Source organism: Dipodomys spectabilis, unplaced genomic scaffold, assembly GCF_019054845.1.
Source record: "Dipodomys spectabilis isolate Male_0828 unplaced genomic scaffold, ASM1905484v1 ptg000021l, whole genome shotgun sequence".
NCBI lineage: Eukaryota > Metazoa > Chordata > Mammalia > Rodentia > Heteromyidae > Dipodomys > Dipodomys spectabilis.
Genome location: NW_024870698.1, coordinates 8,305,870 through 8,323,318, shown reverse-complemented (window position 1 = coordinate 8,323,318; position 17,449 = coordinate 8,305,870). Strand labels below are relative to the sequence as shown.

Genomic DNA, 17,449 nt, shown 5'->3' with positions numbered 1-17,449 from the left:
ATAGTGGCATTACAAAGCAAGTCCTAAAGTAGTCTGTGTACCACTTAGCAAGGGCACCACTGCCCATGAGAATGTAATAGCAAGGTCCCAGTTCTGTGCTGCCACTGATCATCTGTGACTCCTAGGAACTTCAAAGAGGCCAGCCTGACTACATAACTGAATATGTAATTTTAGATGATTTCAATCAATTCAACAGCCACAGGCTAGTTAGTGGTTACCACCATGGACCACACAGCTCCAGAGAATGAAGAACAGAGTGTAAAATGTAACACAAGCTACTGAAGGGCTTTTTGAAAATCTTACACCCGTGCCCAATATATAGCAAGGGCTCAAACATTCAATTTTAACCTAAGGAAATACAGTTGTCCCTCGCTGTATTGTAGCTTCATTGCATCCCAGGTTAAAAAACAAAACAAAACAAACCAGAAATAGTGATCCCTCACCTATCATGTAGTTACTTTCCAGAGTAATAAGTGAACCACAATAGAGCATGGGATTTTCACCTATCACGGGGGTCTCTGGAACTTAACTCCCAAGATGGGGGCGGATCACTGTACTAGTGAGTGGAAGGGACACAGGTGTTACAAATGAGCTTTAATACTTCTATGGGGGAAGCCTGGGGTAGGTGAAATAGGACTGCCATAGATGGACAACAGTTGAAGCTAGGTGAAAGAAGGAAACAAGGAGGCTCATTATACTATTTTATAAGTATTTGAAATTTTAACAGACTAATTCAAATCTAAGATGTATTTCCAGTTTTCAAAAGTGTTAAAACAGCAATGTTAAAGTTAACTTACCCACATAAAGCCACCGGAAAAATGCCTTGAAATTTTTCATACTACTGTCTATAACTCTAAAAAGATAAACAAATCAGAAAAAAAAGGTCATGTGCAGTTCATGTAGTACTGTTCAACTGTCACAGAGTAAAATAAACCTTACTGTTCTACTTTGTCTTAGAAGAGCAGATTTTACAAATCAAACATTATTACATTCCTAAAATTAAGGCAACAAAAACAAAACACATCTTGATTCTTTCAAAAAATTAAGCAAATAAATGATATTATCTGGTTGTAACTGTCTTTCCAAAAAACTGAATCTTTCCCAGCATTCTGTGACATATGAATTATTTTCCTAACTCTGCAAGTAAGTGAGGAAAAAATTTTCCCACATTATTTTTTGTTAAAAAATTACTAGTCAGTAAAAAAAAAAAAACACTGACTTCAAGAGGAAGTTACTACTATAAACTTATGTTATGTCACAATGTCTGATACCACTGGACATCATTTTATAAAGCTGATTTTTTAGTCCAACAAATAAATGAGGTCTCAAAAATAGAATTCTCTTGGATTTGACACAAATGAAAAAAAGTTAAGTATTATAAATCAAACTCATCTTCATTTTGGTGAACTTTCTGAATACAGAGTTGAGTTCAATTTTTACAATCTCTTTAAGATTACTTAAATGTCATAATTTCAGTAAGCAAATAATACCTGTACTGATTTTCCTTGTGGTCCTAAGACCTGAACCGAGGGCCTGTGCATACTAGACCACAGTGTGCCAGTGAGCTATGTTCCCAGCAGTACGAGTATTTTTTTATGCTTCATAATATCACTGAGAGGTGGATCACTACCATTCACCCTACTAGGAAATCAAAGACTGCTGCACTCATATGATACCAAGCAAGGTAACTAAAATTCTCTTGCAGCACCAGTGAAAAACAAAGTTTCTCTGTGTTCTCTCTAATACCTTCACCCCTACCTAACACAACCAGACCATACTAAAGCCCTCCTCACTGCTCCTGTTCCTCCATCTGTAACCCTTCGTAGAGGATCAAGAAGTTAAATACTTTCTATTCATAGTGAGCGGTAATCCTAGAAAACTTAGTATTTCATATTTGCTCTCAGCAAATGTGATAAATTCCAAAAATATTCCAAAACACAGGAAGAGCAATGTCATTTCTCCTCTCACTTTGTCTTCTGAGCAAGTGCTGGAGCTTTCACTTTCTAGAGCCCAATTATAATGACAGTGAAAAGGAGGAAGCATATGTATTATAAACTTGGGAAAATAAGGAGTAAAAAACATATTAAAACTAGTTTCAGAAGTGCTGAATACTGGTGAGTGACAAAGCTCCCCAGGAGAGGCCAAGTGCAGACAGCTCAAAGAGCAAACAGCCAGGAATAACAAGAGTCTGAGAAGCTTGGTGCTGGCGGTTCACGCCTCATCCTAGATACTCAGGTGGCTGAGATCTGAGGCCTGCACTTCAAAGACAGCCCAGGCAGGAAAATCCAGGAGATTCATAAACTCCAACTAACCACCAAAAGCCAGAAATGGAGCAAATGGTAGAATGCTAGCCTTGTGAAAAAAGCTCAGGGACAGCACTCAGGCCTTGGGTTCAAGTTCTGAGACTGGCACCCAAAAAAAAAAAAAAAAATCTGAGAAACAGCTCAACAGAGAGAGCAATTAAAACGTATTCCTAAACTGTATCTTACTGTACTGGACATACTAGCCAACTATAAATAGATTAAAAACTGAATCAAAGTTAAGTTTGCTAGACTTGAAACTCTTTGTATGACTAAATAAACTTACAATCCTTTTGCCTTAGCATCCCAATCACTGGGATTACAGGTATGTGTGTAAGGTTCTTATTAATTTCAAATATAAATATTCACAATCAATGATTCTAGGTAACCCATTACTTACTGAAGAAGTTCATTTGCCTTGAGTATAAAAGAACCCACAGCAGTAATAGCATCTAAAAGGAAATAAAAAATATATAAATAAATAGTCCTTGTTAAATAAGTAAACTATATCTAACATATTCTGTTGAGAAATTAAATCACTACCTTCAATTCCCGTAGCATCCAGTCCAAGGGGTTTGTATTTTTGCTTCCATGAAGCCATTCCTTTCAGTTCACTCAAATGATACAATAAAGACTCTGAGCCACTAGCACAACAGGAGACATAGTATCATTACTTAGGGTGGTAGGCAGTAACTACCTTTCCTAACAGTTCTAATTTTTCAGAAATAAAAACTTAAGGTAACTATTTTTCTTTCCATTAAAAAATTGTATCTCTAGTTCTGTAAACACAATCATCTGGCTATCATCTACTGAAATGAATATACATGACAATAATATTAAATTTTATATGATCAAATTATATTTCACAGTCCTGGCACTATTTGGAGGGAGGGGCAATGCTAGGGATGAAGCTAGGGCCTTGTATAAGCTAGCAAGTACTCAACACTAAGCTATCCCTTAGCCCCAATCTTGGCACTTTAAAGACAGCCAGTAGGCAATCTTGTTTACCCATATCTACCCAATACTAAACAAATAGTTTTTGAGATCCAACTTTCTGTCAGACATTGTGCTAGATGCTAGGGACAGAAAGGTGACAAGAATCAGGTCCTTGTGAGCACGGAAATTATAGCGTAACGGGGGAGACAGGTCACAACCACACAATCATACAGTGTAATCTTCCCAATGGCCATAAATGCCTAGAGGGGAATGCATAAGACAAGTGTATAAGTGTAATCTGAGTTAATATGGGGACTGGTGAAAACTGCTCTGAGGGAGTGAACTGAGCTGAGAGCTGAAGATTCAAGAGCAGGGCGGGTGTTCATAAAGCAAGAAGGAGGCCCCAAAATCCCTGAGTGGGAGATGTCAAGTGTGGAAAGCAGAAGGTCTCATAATTATAAGAGCAATAGGCAATGCTATAAAACATCTTGGTTCTGGGGCTGGGAAGGTGGCTCAATGGTAGAGTGCTTGCCTTGCATGCCTGAGGCCCTGGGTTCGATTCCCCAGCACCACATAAGCAAAAAGAAAAAAGCCGGAAGTGGCGCTATGGCTCAAGTGGTAGAGCGCTAGCTTTGAGCTGAAGAGCTGAGGGACAGCGCCCAGGCCGAGAGTTCAGCCCCCATGACTGGACCCAAAAAAAAAAATCTTGGTTCTAAGATCAAAAAGAAGGGACCAGGAGCGTCTGTGAGAGGTATTCCATTGAATTTACTGAGGAATACACATTCTACAGGGATGGGGATATAGCTCACTAGAAGAGTGCTTGCCCAGCATATATAAGACCCTGGTTTTGACCCAGAGCATTGCAAGAAAAGGAAAAAGAAGAGTAAAAAAACCAGACATTTGTGGAACAAAGTATACAAAGACCAGTGCAGAAGGCACTACATAACGGGCTGTATCCAAATTTAAACTGAACATTCAGCATCCGCTTGTAAAACTGTCACTCAAGCAGCCATGGATAGGAACAACATGAGACCTGGAACACTAAAAGGAATCGTGGCTCTGCCATGTACTAACTTTGGGCCAGCCATATAACTAATTCAGTTTCATCCTGGTAAAATGAGACTCAGAACAAAATTCTAGGGTGTTGAATGAAAAATACACAATATGTTTTACAAGATAAAATATACAACATACTCAATTTTCTCTGTGGAACAAAAAAAGGAATATACGCCCTATTTCAAAATATACCTTATAGTTTAGTGTGTGGGGAGGGGATCCAGATGGGAGACTTGCTTGGTGAAAAGATAGTGAAAAATTATTTCATGACGCAGAATTAATCTTTACACTTGGGTGTGCCAAGATTCCCCTTCAAATGCCAATGCAAAAATTTCAGCTAGGCACTATTCACAATAAATAGCTTATGCAGCCATTAGAAAGGATAAAATAATGGTATTTGCAGAGAAACGGATGGAACTAAAACGAATCAGTTTGAGTGAGGTAAGACAAGAGCAGAGAGACAAATAGCACATGTTCTTCCTGATATGAGGATGTTAAATCCAAAATGCAAGGAGATACGACAAAGTAAACAGGACTCAAGAAACCAAGGACATCTACTTAATCTGCCATATAATTTCTAAATGATTCCATGTTCTTGACCTCATGTATGGTACATATGTGCACACATCTGAGGGAAGCTAGGAGGAGGGCACGGAATCAGAGGGAAGCAGGTGAAAAATACAACAGAGGGGCCCATCAGCTACACTGGACATTGATGAAAATGAACTAAAGAACTCAAGGGAGGGAGGGAATGAGAGGGAAAGAGGGAACAGCTAACACTAAGCAAAAGGAAAGAAATATATTATCACCCAAAGCAGAAGAAATATTGTCAAAGCCCATAGAATTCACAAACTTTATAGACCAAGATAAAGACAATTTGCCTTGCGAAGGTTAAAGTGTTTGTGACTTTAGGTATCGCTATCCTACAGTACTATGAAATTTGTGAAATCTATATAATCACTTAATCTAAAAAAAAATTATTATTAAAAAAATTTCAGAGGGGCTGGGAAGATGGCTCAGTGGTAGAGCGCTTGCCTTGCATGCTCGAGGCCCTGGGTTCGATTCCTCAGCACCACATAAGCAAAAAGAAAAAAAAGCCAGAAGTGGCGCTGTGGCTCAAGTGGTAGAGCGCTAGCCTTCAGCTGAAGAGCTGAGGGACAGCGCCCAGGCCCAGAGTTCAGGCCCCCACGACTGGACCCCAAAAAAAAAAAAAATTTCAGAGAAGTGGCACTGTAGCTCAAGAGGTAGAGCGCTCGCCCTGAGCTGAAGAGTTAAGGGACAGCGCCCAGGCCCAAAGTTCAAGCCCCACAACTGACAAAAAAAAAAAAAAAATTTCAGATAGGAAAGATTCCAGAAGAAAATGCCAGACAATAAAGGTAAGTTTTCAGAAAGACCACAGCAATGCCCATCATCTTCATACCTCTGCAAATGACTTATAACCAACTTCTGAATACTGGAATATGATGACTCTATAGACTGGCCAAGCTTTTTTAAGCCCTAATTAAGAGAAGAAAATATATTAACACTCAACTAGGAGAATATATGCCATTCCAAAAGAAAAAAGAAAAGAAAAAAAGTTAAGACTGCATTCACAGCTACTTAAGAACACAAATATTTTAACAGCACCTTTACAGTTAGCTGGTTCATCAAAAGGGTCTGAAGTTCAGCACTACAATGAAAAAGGATGTTTTAGTCATTTCTCCATCCACAATCTGTACACATTGCTTAAAATCATAGATTTCAAAAAAAAAAAAAAACACAAGAATTTGGAACAAAATAAAACTACCCCCAACAAAAATACAACTTTCTTAAAAAAATACAACTTTCTTTTGTATACAGAAAGAAACAAAAACATAACCCAAACACACTTCAGTACACATGAGGACACACTGCATATTAAAAAGGACTTGGCTTAGTAAGGCAAAGGGCAATGCTCACTAAGCCATATTGTACCAATCTAAGCATTTAGGAAAAAGATGGCAGAGGTTTCCACAAAGCACCATGGAAATCACATCTGAAACACGGGAGGGAATAAATGAAAACCATAAAAAATAACTCCAGAAGTAAATACAGATTAACCTTTTCATGTTCTTAAGATGGGGAAAGTTCTAAGATACCAAAAAGAAAAAGTTTAGTTTGGCTACATAAAAACTAAAACTTCTGTACAAAATGATCACATTAACCCAAAAGGGTATAGAGATGTATACTTCTAATACTCTTATATACCAGAATTTTCTATTTCATTTGGACAAATGAATTATTCATTTTTATTTACTTCTAAAATAAATTGATTTAAAAAGGGGGGAGAGGGGTGAAGCAGGGCATCAGTGGCTCATGCCTGTAATCCTAGCTAGCTACTCAGGAGGCTGATATCTAAGGATTGTGATTTAAAGACAGCCCAGACAGGGCTGAGAAGGTAGCTCAGTGGTAGAGTGCTTGCCTTGCATGCATGAGGCCCTGGGTTCGATTCCTCAGCACTACATAAGCAAAAAGCCTGAAGTGGTGCTGTGGCTCAAGTGGTAGAGTGCTAGCCTTGAGCTGAAAAGCTCAGGGAAAGAGCTTATGCCCAGAGTTCAGGCTCCAGGACAGAAAAAAAAAGACAGCCCAAACAGAGAAGTTCCTGTGAGAGTCTTATTTCCAGTTAACGACTCAAAAAACTGGAAGCAGGGATGTGGCTCAAAGTGGTAGAGCGAAAAGATCTTATGGACAGCACATAGGTCCTGAGTTCAAGCCCCACAACCAATCGGGGGAGAGGGGAGGAAAAGGAGGAGTTTATTACCTTGCCTTCCCCCACAACAGCAAGTGCATAAATTCATCCTGTACTGATGTGGTTGTGTTCTTTTCCTAGATAAAATAGACAACCAGTCAGCTATTTCAATAACTTCCTCATTCCCAAAGCCCACCCACTGCATTAAGTTGTTCCAATGGTGGAAGAGTCAGCTATGGATCTGATATGGTTTGTCCCCCAACGGTTCATGTATTATGATGCTGCTGAGGTAGTGGAATCCTTAAGAGGTAAGGCATACTGGGAGGTGGTTAGGTCACTGGGGGTGCTGCTATGTGAAGAAAATGTAGTTCTCATAGGAACCTGGTTAGATCCTGCAGAGTGAGTTGTTCTAAAAGAGCAAGACCACCCTTCTCCACTTTCTGGTTCCTGGGTCACAAAGTGATCCCTCTGCCAAGATGCCATCTCCCAGAGGAAGAAAATAACACAGCCACACAATCTTGGACTTCTAGTCTACAAAACTGGAAGTTACATAAACCTCTTTTCTGTATACATTACCCAAGTTCAGGTACTTTGTTACAGTAACAAAACCTAATATAGAGTCCTTTTTGCAAATATTTTCGGTGAAAATAGTCGTTAGGCCAAGCTGTCTGAAGAAACTATGGTCTTAACTTTTCACAAATTAAACTGACTTTTCTCATATAGCATATGAAGCAAATAGACTTTTAAACTCTTTCCACGGGAAATGTCAGTTACAGTACCTGCACAAACTTAGTGAGACGAGAATCCATCTGCATCAGTATTTCTTCCCATGCTTCACACATACATGTCAGTGACAAATTTATATACTATTAGCAAAAAGAAGAAAATATTTTAAACCCACATTCTACCTAATATGTGCTTCTTAAGGTCACAAAGAAATTCAGAACTTACTTTCAATCACCCTAATTAACTTAGTTAAGCCAAAGGAAAAAAGAAGACCATAGCTAACCTTTGGTAACTTCTTTTTTTTCCAATTGTGGGGCTTGAACTTGTGGTCTGGGGACTGTCCCTGAGCTCTTTTGCTCAAGGCTAGCTCCCTACCACCTTGAACCACAGTGCTACCTCCTATTTTCTGGTGGTTAATTGGAGCTAAGAGTCTCATAGACTTTACTGCCTGAGTTGGGCTTGAACCATGATCCGAAGATCTCAGCCTCTTAAGTAGCTAGGATTACAGGTGTAAGCCACCAGGGTCTAACTGTTTGGTAACAACTATTTTTTACCAAAGAATCAATGATTCTTAGAACTTTACAAAGGAACTTTTTTTATACTTAAATTTTATTGTAAAGGTGATACACAGAGGGGTTACAGTTACATAAGAAAGGTAATGAGTACATTTCTTTTTGCACAGTGTTACCCCTTCCTTCATTTCAAAAGAACATTTTTTTTTTTTTACAATGTCTGCAGCCAAATTTATCCCCAGGCCCCAAAGCAAGGGATCTGGGGCCCATGGGCTACAAGCTTGCTGTGGCAGTCACCTGGGCCAGCCCCCACCATGGCAGGATGGGAGTTGAATTTGACTTGACTGCAATCAAAAGAACATTTCTGTACCTAGTAAAGCAAACATCTTTTACATTTTATTATTTAAGCTGTGTTTTAATACACTGTCAAAATGTTGGTTTGTTCAACTATTAAACTGTCAGAGGACCAAGATTCCGACCCCTAGCAACGTTTGCCGTCAAGGAAATTAATGGCTGTGGTAGAACAATAATGATAAAAATGGCCTCAACTGGACTGAGAAGGTGGCTCAGTGGTAGAGTGCTTGCCTTGCATGCCTGAGGCCCTGGGTTTGATTCCTCAGCACCACATAAGCAAAAAGAAAAAAGCCGGAAGTGGTGCTGTGGCTCAAGTGGTAGAGCACTAGCCTTGAGCTGAAGAGCTGAGGGACAGTGCCCAGGCCCAGAGTTCAGGCACCATGACTGGCAAAAAAAAAAAAAAAAAAAAAATGGCCTCAATTCTTTACAGTTCTTCCATCCTGACTTATTCTCCTCACCTTGCACCTGGCTGCCCTGCCTCAGCAGGGCCTTCAAGATGTTTATACATCTTGACTTGCACTTTTTTTTGAGGGGAGGGAGAGGGAGACAGGATCTTGTTATATAGCCCAGGCTGGCTTCACACTTGCTATAGCTCAAGTTGATATTATAATACTCTTGCTTGAGCCTCCCTATTGCTGGATTATAGAAGTATCCCACCAACCACAGTTCAACTTACACTCTTATTTATTTAATTTTTTGTCAGTCCTGGGCTTGAACTTGGCCTGGGCACTGTCCCTGAGCTTCTTTTGTTCAAGGCTATCACTCTGCCATTTAAGCCCTGCTCCAGTTCTAGCTTTTTTTGTGTACATGGTACTGAGGAATCGAACCCAGGGCTTCATGCATGCGAGGCAAGCATTCTACCACTGAGACACATTCCAAGCCCTCAATGTGTACTCTTGAAACCTTTGCTGCCACTACCCTAGAAACAACCCAGGACTAGCTGGCTAGAAGATGAGGGATGCAGGGCAGAGACAAAGCCACTTCATCCAGGGACACATATCAGCTTGCATGATCAGGCTGGGTGATGTGAGCCACACCAGGTACAGATCACAACTTTCTGGCTGAGTTTAGTCCAAACTGCTAACCTACAAAATTATGTACTAATTTGGGGTATCTTATGAGCAAAAGCTAAAATCATAAAAAGACTATTTTATTTGCAATAAAGTATAAGTAACATTTTATTAATAGAAACATTTAAAAAGATTGACTATTTTTTCCCTTTCATTTGGAGGTGATAAACAGGATTGGATGAGTAGATTAATTAAATTACTTTTTCTTGCTTTAATAAATATTTTAAGATTAGCAGAATAGATATCCAACTGCCTTTAGTTTTAAAAACTAAAATTACAAAGGTTATAGTAAATAAATACTTCTAGAAAGCAAGTGATGAATAAATACCTGCAACAGAGCTGAAATGTGAGTAAACTTCCTGGCCATCCGAGTTACTTCAGGTAAGAAGGAGTAGAGCAGATTGGTTTCAAGCTGAAAAACAAGAATAAGTTGAGTCATAATCAGATGTACTTACTTTTTTAAAGATAAATTGTTCCTGTAAAACACACACACACACACACACACACACACACACACACACACACACACACACACACGTGCACGCGCACACACACACACACGTGCACGCGCACACGTGTGCATCCTCTAACTTAAAGAGGAGCAAAGATCTAACTATCAGGAAGACCAAATCAGAATTCTGCCCCCTTTTAAACATAACCAAGTTGGAGGCATCAGAACCAAGGGAAGGCATCAAAAGGCATTAAAATACTACTGGTAAAAACAAAGAAAATACCCCTTACCAGTTATATCACACAGAAGTTGTCATTTAAAAAAAAAATCTATTAATAGCTGGGAATGTGGCTTAGTGGTAGAGTGCTTGCCTAGCATGCATGAAGCCCTAGATTTGATTCCTCAGTACCACATAAACAGAAAAAGCCAGAAGTGGCACTGCAGCTTAAGTAGTAGAGTGTCAGCCTTGAGCAAAAGAAGCTCAGGGACAGTGCCCAAACTCTGAGTTCAAGCCCCAGGACAAAAAAAAAAAAAAAACTTTTACAAATTTCACAGAAAAAAAAAAAAAAGAGTTGCTCTATTATAGCACAAATACAGCCTGGCGATCACAGTTTCTCAGCCTTAAGACACAAATGTGTACTACCATTGTTGTGAATTCTATGTCTAGAGTGCTCTGGAACACTGAACAGCATGCTATTGAAGACACTAAGCAGTCCTCACATCTTCTATCCTTTTGTTCTACTTTGTTTGAAAATTCACTCATACTTAGGATAAACATATAGGATTTTCAGAGGAAACACTGGGGAAGTTTTCTTGGCAAAGCAAAGGCACAATCTAAATAACAGGAGCCCAAACAGTTTCCTAATCTTGTTATGTATGCTACACACAATAAAAGAGTCCTCACCAATACTTAAATGTTTTACACAAAAAGCATGTGTTAAGAGCAGAGCCTAATGGTGCACACCTGTAATCCCAACACTTGGGAGGCTAAAACAGGAGAACCTGAAGTTCTAGGCCAGTCTGGATTACAGAACAAGCCTTACTCTTATTAGAAGGAGAAAAAAGGCACAGAACCTGAAGGCAGACTGCCTAGCATCACTTTCCAATTATGTGACATCAAGCAGATTCTGCCGCTTTTGTATGTGCCCAGTACTTTCTTCAGGTATAATAACAGTGCCTATCCATATGTTGTGTTTAAGGCACTAAGGACTTGGCATATAATAAATGGTGAATATCAGCCCTTATTATTACTAATAACTGAGTCCCAAGAAAATGCTCAAAACCAAGAAATTCTGTTATAGGAACCAATGTGTAGGGCCATGATCATCAAAACATTGTTTTTATGTGGAAAATAATAGTACTACAACAGCATTCAATATGTACAATTTAGAAACTCCAAGAAGATGTTTTATTTTGCTGCCCATTAGAATACAGTGAGACATGGATACAAACCCACAGGGGTGGGGACCCAGCTCATGGTGGACAGCATGCTAGTACGTCCTGTCAACCCTCAGCACCAACCACCCCTAAAAAACAACAGAAAAACTAAAGCATATTCTTAATCTCTACAATTATGAAATTCCAGTACATACCTGAAAGTATGAAACCTCTGAAGCGCCACCAGTGGAAACCTCTGTGACCACTGATAATGACTTCAAATCACTTGATAGACACAATGCAAGACAAGTGCCAGCGATCTGCAAAATAATCACACACCCTCATACATGTGGTATCACTGCTAGGGTGCATCTGTTTGTAATACCGGAAGCAACAATTTATACACAATTTTAGAAAGCTGTGATACACACTTCTGGTTTCAACGATACTCATGTAGCAGGTAAAGGTAGGTAAAGCAGGTAAAGGGCTCCTCCTAGTCATAAAGACCTATAAACATCAAAATTTCTGATCCCAATCCCATCAACAGTTGCACATCAAAGGCTGATGAACAAACAAATTCCCTGAAGGTTATGATATTGTCTACACCTTGGGGAATTGTGAGAGCGAGATGAAAAAGGCTACGGAGAAGACTGATTTAGCAGAAGTAGGAGACTCAGTACTCAACAAAGAGTGGCTTCCAATAGCTTTCATTAGGCTCCAGTTAAATCACAGTCAAGTGGATCAGATCAATCTTTCCATTAAAGGAAAAAGCTTGACTAATTCCACCAAAAGTTTCTCATCTCTATAGTAATATCATCATTAATTTAGCTTAAAAAAATCCTCTATAGCTGGGCGCTGGTGGCTCATGCCTGTAATCCTAGCTACTCAGGAGGCTGAGATCTGAGAATCGCGGTTCAAAGCCAGCCCGGGCAGGAGAGACCGTGAGACTCCTATCTCCAATAAACCACCAGAAGAGCGGAAGTGGCGCTGTAGCTCAAGTGGTAGAGCGCTCGCCTTGAGCTGAAGAGCTGAGGGACAGCGCCCAGGCCAAGAGTTCAAGCCCCACGACCGACAAAAAAAAAAAAATCCTCTAATTATTTAAAAACAAATTGAAACTGAAAAAATAAAAAAACTTACTATGTTATTCTTATTCCATAAGTAAACTAGCCACTATATTTTAAGAGAAATAATACAGGAAACCTAAAAGAAAAACTCACCCCTGTGACTCGAGCAATTTTGAACATCCCATAAGCATAAAGCTCAATATATCCAGAGCTTCCTCCAAGGACAAGAATATTTAATCTAATAAAAAAATGTAACAAGCAGAGAACCAGTGAACAACACAGATGATTGTGGGTATTTTTATACTTGTTGATTTTATTTCTACACTATCTTTAAAAAATAATTAGCATGAACTTATAGTAAAAAGTGTTACACTGTGATATTTACAACATGAATATAATATACTTTGATCAAATTTACTCCTAATCTCTATTACTCTTTCTTAACTATCCTCCCTCCCTATCTGTTCCTTCCTAAGTTTCTGGAGGGCTTCATGATGGTGTTGTCATACATATATATTCACCTTCCCTCACCATCTCTTTGTCCTTTCTCCCTCCTGCTGGTTCCTCTTCTCTCTTTTAGATGACTGTGGTTTTTTTAGCCAAAATATCAATTGTTACTGCTTTCATCTAATCTGAGTGCTAAAATTCCTCTTCAGGGAAAACTGATACACTAAGCAAACACAGCAACTCTCAATATTCAATCACAGCAGGCCATTTCTTTTGTTTCCGAAGAACAATATATATTTCTTATAGCTAACATTAAGCATTTATAGTAACATAACATACTAATAATTGTATTCACATACAGCCAATAACAAAACAGTTTTATCATGGATATGACACAATGAAGAACTTGGATAATTAAAATTGAAATTTTAAAAAGTCTAGTACTATCCCCTTTTACTTATTAAAACCAAGTACACTGCATTACTGCTAACACATGAAACAAAGAACGAGCACACAGTAAAAACAGCAAGACGGTGACATCTATTATTTGAAGACACTGAGTGTCTACAATGAGATAACATAACAAAAGATTTGCTCCTGAAACTTTGGAAATGTTCCTCCAATATGAAAAGTGACTTAAAGAAATCAGACTTATTTAAATTAGATTTACCTGACATCTCCCAAGAGTTTAATAATTTCATCAGAATTCTCCTCACTACAATATAAAAATAAATTGGATCATCTTTCAACCATGTTCTTTCAACTAAAAAAAAAAACATTATTTTATTTGAAAACAACAAAAAAGTATATCTTACCTAAATATTTTTGAGGTGCTGCTATAACTGAGAAAAAAGAGAGACAAAGGGAAAATGATACTCATGAGAGAAGTATGTACCAGTATTTAAAGCAGATTAACTTGCAAGATTAAGTCCAAAGAAATACAACTCTGATACTTACTTTTTTGGTAATGTGGGCAGCTTAGGTAAGAGAAGGTTTGACTCATCTTCAGCATTATAGAAGGATGTTAGAACACTAAAAGAAAGGGGAACCAGGCATTACACAAACAGTAATAAGTTACTTCTCTTTCTATTAAAAATATCTATTTTTTAAAGACTCATTCCATAACATTAAGAAGTAAACATATGCCAGACACCCTGGCTCATGGCTCATGCCTATTAATCCTAGCTACTCAGGAGGCTGACATATGAGGATCACCATTCAAAGCCAGTCCGGGGGAAGGTGGCTCAGTGGTAGAACGCTTGCCTTGCATGCATGAGGCCCTGGCTTCAATTCCTCAGCACCACATAAGCAAAAAGAAAAAAGCCAGAAGTGGCACTGTGGCTCAAGTGGTAGAGCGCTAGCCTTGAGCTGAAGAGCTGAGGGACAACGCCCAGGCTCTGAGTTCAGGCCCCACGACCGGACCCCAAAAGAAACCCAAAAAACAAAAAACAAAGCCAGCCTGGGCAGAAAAGTCAGTGAGACTCTTATCTCCAATAAACCACCAGAAAACCAGAAGTGGTGCTGTGGCTCAAGTAGTAGAGGGCTATCCTTGAGCTAAAGAGCTCAGGAACAGAGAGCCCAGGCCCAGAGTTGAAGCTCCACAACCAACAACAACAACAAAAAGTAAAGATATGGCACAAATAGTTTACCTGTCTAATAATCACAAATAAGAAATGATAAAAACAGAAATTGCTTTTGTTTGTAAAAACAAATGGACCTACTGTTATTCAACAGTTTTCTTGGGCTGGGAAGGTGGCTCAGTGGTAGAGCGCTTGCCTTGCACACATGAGGCCCTGGGTTCGATTCCTCAGCACCACATAAGCAGAAAAAAAAAAAAGCCAGAAGTGGTGCTGTGGCTCAAGTGGTAGAGCATTCGCCTTGAGCTGAAGAGCCAAGGGACAGCACCCAGGCCCAGAGTTCAGGCCCCACGACCAGACCCTTCCCCCCCCCCCCCCCAAAAAAAAAAAAAAAAAACCGTTTTCTTAGCATAAAATACCTTCAGCCAGGTGCCTGTAATCCTAGCTGCAACAAGAGGCTGAGGTCTGAGGACCATGGTTCAAAGCCAGCCTGGGCAGGAAAGTCTGTGCGACTCTTATCTCCCATTAACCACCAGGAAACAGGAAGTGGAGCTGTGCCTCAAAGTAACAGAGCACTAGCCTTCAGCATGAAAGCTTAGGAACAGCGCCTAGGCCCTGAGTTCAAGCTCTTATAACAGATAAAAACAAAAACAAAAACACACAAAAAAATCCACCTTTCATATATACTCAGTATTGGGATACTGAAAATAGATGATTTTTTAACTCAAATCTGAGAAATTTTACTACTAAAAGTAACTTTAGAGAACAGTGCAATTAATTTATCATTTAATTACTGGTTCTATGGCTTACATACATTTGCCATCTGACAAGACAGCAGGTACAAGAGACTATATCATAAACTTTTGCAACAGTCTCAGTAGCTGGGATAACAGCATGTGGGATTATAGGCATGTGCTACTGCACTTGGCTTATAAATAGGTTTATTTCCCCTTGTCATTCTCAAATAAGACTGGAAACAGATAAGCTAGCAAATGAAAGAATGGGAACTTTTACACAAAGTAGCTGTCCTGAATTTCTAGACTTAACAGGAAACAATTCTAAACCATGAGTACCAAGTATTGAGAACACAGTTAGCAAGTAAGTGAGCCGGGATAGGAAGTACACATATGGTCTGCTTCTCTCACTTTCTAGAAGATTCACTGATTACCTGATGATGGATTAATCACTGTGGGTTCATGTATATTTCAAATGCCAGGCTACCTCCTTGTTACCTATTTCTTTCAGGTCCTTCATCAAGTTGTCAGTTAACATTCAGAACTTACAAATTTATTTGATATTAAGTTAGTAAAATTTAATCAATAAGGAGAAGGTGAGGGGAAAAAAAGTATTGGGGGGGGGGGTGGTAGCGGGGCTTGAACTCTGGGTCTTGAACTCTAGCCTGGGTGCTGTTCCTCAGCTCTTCAGCTCAAGGCGAGTGCTCTACCACTTGAGCCACAGTGCCAATTCCGGTTTTGTGGTAGTGAATTGGAGATAAGAGTCTCATGGGCTTTCCTGCTCAGGCTGGCTTTGAGCGGTGATGCTCAGATCTCAGCCTCTTGAATACCTAGGATTACAGGCATGAGCCACAGGCTCCCTGCAGAAAAGTAAATTTTTTAATCCTCCCACAGATTCACTAGCCCCTCAGTCTACCTTTACTGTAAGCTTTACTTGGCTACACAGAGTAAGGCAAAGGGTTTTCATTAGACAAGGAAAAGACCAGGATCCTGGATACAAGAAAAATAACCCATGCAGCATCAGAACAGAATGCTCAACTTAGTGCTTTCCGTACTCTAAGAATATTTACTAAGACACAGAAGACCAAACTCTTCACAAAATAACTTGACAGAACAGGAGAGGGGGCCTCAATTTCCCAGTCAGTAAATTTGTTGTTGCTTTTGTCTGCTCTTGAGACAGTCTTACACGCTCACTCACTCATTACATGGCCTAGGACTGACAACTCTCCTGCACCAATCTCCTAAGAGGTGAGATTACCACCACACCCAACTAGTAATTTTATTTAATGTATACATCAATGAAATCAACTAATAAAAATAATTCCAAAGAGGAGAAAAATCTTAATCTTTCAGGCATCATTACTGTACTAACAATGTTTTCAGAAAAAAGAAAATGAAGAAAATATTTTATCTTCAGGAAGGGAAAACGGAGGGGAGAAGGAAGTAAAGGAATGGCATTGTCCAAAAGAGAAATGTATGCATTACCTGAACTGTGAAATGGTAACCCCTCTATATAACAAAGTAAAATCATATTTAAAAACAAATTTTATCTTGATAAACTGAACAAAATTTAAACACAATGTATACATGCTCATAATATTTAAGACACTCATTTCCATCCTAATAAATAGAAATTCCAGCAGAGGCAGGAGAATCACAAATCAAAGTTAGCTTTGACCTGTCACACCCACCCACAAACAAGGTCCTAACAATTTCATGAGTGAGTATCTCTGGTCTCTCTACCTGCTTTCCACAGTCACTTCCATCCAATGCATACAGGAAACTGGAGCCTCCACAGAAAAAGAGTGCAAGCTTTCAGGTTTTTCCACATCACACAAAATAATTTTCTTGGTGTCAGCAAGAGCAAAGGCCAAAACTAAAACAAGATAAGCAGATAATCAGAATAAATTAGTGTACTATTTGAGAAAAACAGTCATAGAAATTACTTGACCTAAAGATCCTTCCTAGGGGAAACAAAGGAGGAGGCAACAATGCTTGATAAGAAATGTACTCATTATCTTGCCCATGTAATTGTAACCTCTGTACAGTATTTTCACAGTTAAAAAAAAAAGATCCTTCCTATTTCATAAACTAAAGAGATCTCTGCAAACAGTTATGTTATCACATAAGCTTATTTT

At 39.1% G+C, this 17,449-nt stretch overlaps 1 protein-coding gene and 1 non-coding gene across 3 annotated transcripts in view; both read right to left on the bottom strand.

Annotated features, from left to right (window-relative positions):
• Anapc4 (anaphase promoting complex subunit 4) overlaps positions 1-17,449 on the bottom strand; it is a 39,857-nt gene that overhangs the window by 14,849 nt on the left and 7,559 nt on the right. For both annotated transcript variants that reach the window (XM_042674758.1, XM_042674759.1), the window contains exons 3-16: positions 17,055-17,187; positions 13,958-14,032; positions 13,816-13,842; positions 13,671-13,715; positions 12,707-12,791; positions 11,705-11,809; positions 9,990-10,073; positions 7,779-7,865; positions 7,072-7,136; positions 5,919-5,961; positions 5,713-5,789; positions 2,844-2,944; positions 2,701-2,752; positions 798-853 (exon numbers count right to left, since the gene is read on the bottom strand). In XM_042674758.1, coding sequence (XP_042530692.1) covers positions 798-853; positions 2,701-2,752; positions 2,844-2,944; positions 5,713-5,789; positions 5,919-5,961; positions 7,072-7,136; positions 7,779-7,865; positions 9,990-10,073; positions 11,705-11,809; positions 12,707-12,791; positions 13,671-13,715; positions 13,816-13,842; positions 13,958-14,032; positions 17,055-17,187 — 1,035 coding nt within the window. The remainder of the gene's footprint in view (positions 1-797; positions 854-2,700; positions 2,753-2,843; positions 2,945-5,712; positions 5,790-5,918; positions 5,962-7,071; positions 7,137-7,778; positions 7,866-9,989; positions 10,074-11,704; positions 11,810-12,706; positions 12,792-13,670; positions 13,716-13,815; positions 13,843-13,957; positions 14,033-17,054; positions 17,188-17,449) is intronic.
• Positions 8,452-8,586, bottom strand: LOC122104110. The gene has a single exon (XR_006146879.1). It is a non-coding gene; the product is annotated as a small nucleolar RNA SNORA5 (small nucleolar RNA).